This window comes from Triturus cristatus, chromosome 4_1, assembly GCF_964204655.1.
Source record: "Triturus cristatus chromosome 4_1, aTriCri1.1, whole genome shotgun sequence".
Lineage (NCBI taxonomy): Eukaryota > Metazoa > Chordata > Amphibia > Caudata > Salamandridae > Triturus > Triturus cristatus.
This window is the reverse complement of record NC_140585.1, coordinates 687,295,502-687,302,370: the sequence shown is the minus strand read 5'-3', so window position 1 is coordinate 687,302,370 and position 6,869 is coordinate 687,295,502. Positions and strand designations below refer to the sequence as shown.

Below are 6,869 nucleotides of genomic sequence, written 5' to 3'. Positions count from 1 at the left end.
TAAAAGTCACATTTCCTAAATATTTATCAGAAATCTGACAAGTATTTTTAATAAACATTAAAAATAGTGTTAGGATTTTTCCAGTATCTTGTCCCAAACCAAAGATAGCAGAGTTATGATTTTATTTTGAAATATAGTTTCCCTCATAGGACAGCCCCTATCCTTTCACAGTGAAAATTGCCTTTGGGGGCTAGTCACTTGTAGGTATAAGTTAACACTAAATTCATACTTGGACACTTTGAAATATTAGGCACCTGACCTTGTTGGCTATGAGACTTACTCAGGGGTGTTTTATTTATTATTTAAAGGTAGGGCTATTTCCTTTCAAAAGGGTTATTTTGACAGGTTTAACTGCAAGTTTGAAAACAGCAGGTGTCAGGCTACATAGGCAGGCCTGAACGAAGAAGACGTGCTGTACTCCATAGATGAAATTTAACTTTTCCCTGCAATTGGTATATTTCCTGCACCATACACTATGGTCTTACTGGGAAGTGAAATATGCCAATGGGTATTGGTATGTTTTCCAATAAACAGGTGACTCAACAGCAGTGCTGCAGTGTGTATAGTTAAAAGACAGCTGCATCAGTCCAAATAAAATGGGGGTTATCACTCAAAGACGGACACCTTCTCACAAATGCTATTAAGTCCAATGGTGGCTAGACATGTTACATGACTTCATCATCTTGGGAATAGTATAATTATTTCTAAGTCATCAATACTTAACTGTAGTTCTTTTCTGCCTTCCAGACAGTATTACCAAAAAACACAGGTTTAATACATACAGAATACTGTAATATAACCACCTAACAATTTGCCCTCATGTGTTGTCATTTTTTTTTGCCCTCATTTGTTTATTAATATATTCATGCTACAAACAGATATCTTTAAAAAGTGTAATTGTGCAATGTGTGAATTTTGCCATTTTAAATCCTCATAGGCGTTTAGGTTATGATGCTGTTAAAATGACAGTGATTTTAAAACAAGATCAAATATGTAATACAGTGAAAACTGATTTTATTGTTCAGTTTTGTTTAAGTTTAATAGAAATGTTATATGCAAATGTATCTAATATCTAATAAACAAATAATTTAATTAAACAGCTTAGTTACAAAAATGCTTGTTGATTATGATCTTGGCCATTATACAGGCCTATGGGCCACACCATATAAAATCCCGTTTTACGTTTTGGAACATAGTTTGCTAGCTGTTTTTAAACTACTTGTCAGTTTATTGCTGATAAAAAATATTTATATAAAAACTTAACTATTGAGCAGATTACATTAAAAACTACCATTTTCAGTGGGTTTTCAAAATCGTTTCTAGGAGTAATCCACAAAGTATCATTGTATAGTGTATATCTAAAAATGTGTAAGAAACAGGAATGTATAAACAATCTCACAATTTTTATTTTAGTCAAATGCAATTCATAATTCGTAAAAAAAAGTTCTTTTTTATGTTTTCAAATTTTACGTAGAAAATGCTGTCACTATTTCCTACTGACCTACAGTTTCATTACATCGTAACATCTATATATATATATACATACATGATTTGTGTGTAAGTTGTGTACCCAAGACACCACACTTCCTTTCTACAGTCCTTTTTTCCTGCTGGAATATGCCTTCAAACAACAAGGGATAATTGCCTCCTAGGAACATATTTTAGGTGAGGGCACAAAACTGCCCTCATGCCTGGCAGAAACATGTGGGCGTCCTAAAAAAAACTTTACTTCCTCATACTGGCAAGTCAGTACTAGTACATTGGCATAAATTATACCATTATCTATTAGAATTTCTGAAGTGTCCATGAAGTATCTGATTATAGATGTTATGTTCCTCAAGGCTAGAGATCATCCCCTGTTTTGAATGTAATATAGCTGTTCAGGCTTACTCATCAGTGCAATATTTTAAGTCCTTTTATATATAGTGATTTGTAAGGGTATGTGTCTCTGAACGGACGCAAGGTTCATCCAATATCCATCTATAGACTTGCAAAGCAGCCTCATGAAGTCTATACATGCTTTTATTGCATGTTTAGTTCCTAAAAAGAAGGGATTCCTTGTTTATAAGTCATCACAATCATCCGAGCTGAAGCTACTTCTGTTGCTGCTCCCTTTTGATGCAGTTGGCGACGTCGCTGACAGAAATGGATCTGCTCCCAAGGGAGACATTTCTTCTAACATTTGTTCCTTCAAAGCAGCACTAAATGACAAATCTGTGAAGTGTGAAAGTGGATCTGAAAAGCCGGCTGAGACATCGCAGTGATTAGTGTTTGGTCCATGCACCAATGCGAGTTGATGAGAAAAGTCTGAGGAGCCCTCCTCTTGGAAGTGATGTTGCTTCATGGCCTGGGCAGCAAGGTCTATTGGACTGGTGGAGGTCATTGGCAACCCATGGACCCGAGCTTGTATTTCCAGTTCCTGTGTGTAAAGGAAGGAATGGTAAAAGAGAGCTCAGAAAAGTTTAAATGTCCATACCTTGATAGCATTATTCATCAGAATATTAGCAACTTCAAATAGCATACAGTTCTTAACAATTATTGAGATGGACTTGTGTTATTTCAGGCATACATGGACATGAGTATCTACACATTCAACTCTAGTAACATGTTATTTCAGTCCCACTTGATCGCACCAAACTATTCTAAACTCACTGAGTGTTCCCTTGAGAAGAAAAGGAAATAGCTTCTTTGTGAAATACTACTATTCTGACCATGTCCTCTGCCTGCTACAAATAGGGCCATATGGTTTTCAAGGCACAGTCTCCATTCATAACCCATATATAGCAGATGCAATGGGAGCTATGTAGAGGATCATAGGACAAGACTGTCGTATATACTTGATGAATAGCGGAAGGGACAATTTTGTGCTAGTTACTGAGCAGATGTTGCATGACCTGATTAGTTGATGGTGGTATTACAGATGTTATGTGTGATACAATGAGAGTTTTTATTAACATTGACATTTTTGATATCATGAGTAAGATAATGATCTGTGCTTTGGTCTGAGTTATTGCTGCATAACTTCCATACCTTGCAAATGTTAGAAGACATAGGGACTTGGAACATTACTCTAATTTCCCTTCATCTGAATTTCTTTTTCGGGGATCTTGAAAGTTTTTTTCTAATGTACATTACTATGTGATGTTAGTAGGAAATAAGAGTAATCATCACCAATTTTTTTTTTCTAGAAATTTGTTGTCCTTCACAATTGTATACTTTGGACTAGCCCTCTATGACCTTCTCAGAGGTCGCAAAAACTGCAGTTGTTAACTGGGTGTACCGTACACAGAGACTAGCCTGTGAACTTGTCCAATGTGAAATATCCTTTTCTGCAATACTCACATTGCATGACATATAGCAAATCTCACTTTACCCAGGGCTTTGCCAAACAATGCCTTGCACACTGAACCTTTGGGACATGTCCTGCACCCATGCACAGGGTGCAGTAGACCTGCATACATTGCAAACAGGCAAGATTAGCCGCTTCTCAACTGAATAAAACGCAAATAGTATGTCATAAAGTATCACCACAAACTCAGTGATGAAAGGGCATAGCCTCTTTGATGTCACTATATACAGGTATACTGCAATGAAAGGAAGAGGAAAGAATCAGCTCATAAAGTGTGCAACCACAACACAGTTCTAATGCTGAGCATGTGGATGGCAGAACTATATGTATTAATGGGGCATTGTACACATGTACATTTCACAGTGCATTGAAGAAGTGGTAGAAGTGACTGAGCAGGATACAGTTTTAAAATAAATGTAGGCATAGGGATAATTATCTTCAAACACTATGAAAACAACAGCAATTTCAATTCAGAGGTTTTCAAACACTAAAATGATACTCTAGAAATTTAATTCAATGTACTTCAAAAGGATGAACCCATAGTCAAGTGTTTTTTGAGGTTTTCGTCCTATGGCATTCTCATTCTGAGACTCTTGATCTCATTTTAGAACACCATGTTTGGTGAACGTGTGTTTAAAACTCCCAGACTGGCAGTATTTCTATGTCTTCTATCTTTTGCAATTAGATTCCAGAACAGTGTTTTAGAATGCAACCATAAGATGGCAAACATACCAGAAGAATGAATTTGAATAACTGGACCATAGAAACTGTCAGTGCATTCAGCATCTAATTGTTCAGAAATTAGCCCTAGATATCTGAAAATCCATTATCAGATATTTTCTATGGTTCTATAGTGATACACTGTGTATGTGCCCTCTGTAACACGTTGACAGGCTGTAAGGTGAGTAAGAAGAGAAAGGTGGAGTAATTTATGATTACCTTAGTGCTGTGTGACCCAATTGGGAACCCATTTTTCCACACTACTCCCTATGCACTATGACTAGAAAAGTGTAGACAGATAGTATTGGACTCGGACCTCTTTGCAGGATCATTCCCACAATGTTTGTCTTCACCTTTCTGAACTTGTTTGTGTTGACGTTTAGGATTTTGTACACTTTGCCACTGCTTATCAGTGCTAAAATGTTTGTGCTCTCATATTTAAATATGGTAAAAATGGCTGACACCCAAATGGCCCATTTAATGTACCTGCATGTCCCTAGTAAAGTGGTACTACATGTACCCAGGGCTTGTAAATTAAATGCTACTAGTGGGCCTGCAGCACTTATTGTGCTACCCACTTAAGTAGTTATGTCAAACATAGTTCTGGTGTGACAGTGCAGCCTTTGGGTGTAGTTTTAAACTAGCATTTTGAACTGGCAAGATAAACCTTTGACCAGGCCCAAACCTTCCTTTTTAATGCATATTAGTCACCACATGCTGGGTGCATTGTATATAAAAAGCAGCTGGGCATGTGCTTTTAAGTTTTAAATGTCCTGATAGTGAAAAACGTCTAAATTTATTTTTCACTACTGTGAGGCCAACTTATCCCATAGGATAACATTGGAGATTACCTTATTACATTCAATAAGTGCTAACTTTTGATTAGGAAGAGGTAAACCTTTCATGTTTGCTGTCTGATAAATTGTCATTTAAATCCCTCTTTTATGGTAAAGTCGGATTTTAAATTACAATTTTGAAAATGCCACTTTTAGAAAGTTGGCTAGATAACTAGAAACTGTGTTCTAGGCACAGAATGCACTACAGTGTCCCAAGTTGGGCGTTTAACTTTTTCATAGGTATACTCAATTAGGCTAAACAAACAAAGTACTCAATGAAATCCAGGATTTTGCACTGATGGACACACAGCTACATGACTAATATTGGCAAAACCACTGGGAATTGAAATTCCAGAGATATCCCTGACAAAGGGTCTCTTTTTTGGTCCGAAATGCATTGGGTTGGATTGAATTGCTAGGTAAGAGAACATTGTGATTATTATTTTACATGGATGATTCATGTACGAGACCTTCACCATTTGGACAAAATCGACCCGATAAAAGAAACCTGACTCATCCAGTTAAGTTTGTGCTATACTGTTTGTTATTACTATTTTCATCGAGTACATTGTTTGTTAGTCTAATTGAGTATACCTACGAAAAAGTTCAAAGCCGACTTGGGACACCGTAGTGCATTCTGTGCCTTGAACACAGGTTCTAGTTATCTTGCCAATATATACACACAGGGCCAGGGTGGAGCTCCCTCATAGAGTGCACACGATGATATCAAAGCTTAAAAAACAAAATCTACTGTCTTTCAAGTTTGAAGCCCAATTTGAGTGCAATACAACCTTCTCAATCTCTGCTTTCAGAAAGTTGGCATTTTCCTGCCCTAGCTGTTGGTGCCTGCAGTGTGTTCTTTGATCACATGACAGGGTGTAGATGTCACACCCTGACTTTGTTTATCTCTCACAGATAGCCACACAATAGAGAGGGAATAGGTGTGCCTGGATGGGTCCTCACTGGCAGGATGGGGCAGAGCTGGGCACAGCACCACTTGCAGGTGACTAGGCTGTGCCCTATCTTCACACAAACGACTTATCACCACTGCATTGTTCATGCAGATAACTTATAGCAAGGGCATGGGAGACAGGAAATGTCAAGCCGTTCAAAGGGAATACTCTAGAACCTGCTCCTCCTTCAAAGAAGGAACCAGGTATAAAAATAGAACCCTCAGACCTATTCTTCAGTTAACTTTCCAGATTTGTAGAAGGACTCTCAGAAGATTGCCTGCTACTGTGGCATGCTGTGAACTTCGGTGGACTGCTTTGCTGCACCTGGAAGAACTGCTCTCCTTCCTGAAGCCTGCCCTGAACTTTCAGAGGCCTGCCCTGGTGCTTCTAAGGTACATTTCCTTCAAATTTCTTCTATGTCCGATGGTAAGCACTGACCGGACCCAATCCACTTTTTGAATCTGACCCTCACTCCATCCCGTTCTGCCATATTCTTTTACTTTGTATCGGTCTTGTGAAATTAGATGTCTGCAGTTGGCGCTTTGATCTTTTAGGTGCTAGTTAATATCTAAAACTTTAAAAATGAATAACTTAAATATTCCTTTTGAAAGCCATCATTGTAACAATGGTGGTTCTGGACAGAAGGCATCTTTTAAATGTCCCCTGCACATTGAGAAGTAACTCCTGGCATCTAGGGGACATAAGCTGTGTGATTTCTGAAGATGGATCCCCTCTTTGAGGGTGTGTGATCAGGAATCACATAAGTGATAATAGGTCAGTCTGGCTTGGTAGACCTATGCTTAATTCATCTTGCCCAAAAGCAGCACAATTAATAAGTAGATGGCAGACAACTCTAGAATTAGCACAAGGTCACTTTTGCTTCACTTTTAACATGTGAAAAGTGACGCAAAAGAGGCGCAAGGGCCTTGTAAATCTGCCCCTAAGTGAGGCTGTTTTATTGATCAATATAAAGAACTCCTATATCCAAGTTCGAAATTCATAGCTTATATT

General features: G+C 38.0%; 1 protein-coding gene across 2 annotated transcripts in view; it reads right to left on the bottom strand.

Annotated features, from left to right (window-relative positions):
- Window positions 1–997: 997 nt before the first annotated feature.
- TFEC (transcription factor EC) overlaps window positions 998–6,869 on the bottom strand; it is a 331,120-nt gene continuing 325,248 nt past the window's right edge. For both annotated transcript variants that reach the window (XM_085650598.1, XM_085650599.1), the window contains exon 8: window positions 998–2,419. In XM_085650598.1, the coding sequence (XP_085506724.1) occupies window positions 2,063–2,419 (357 nt within the window). In that variant the 3' untranslated portion in view covers window positions 998–2,062. The remainder of the gene's footprint in view (window positions 2,420–6,869) is intronic.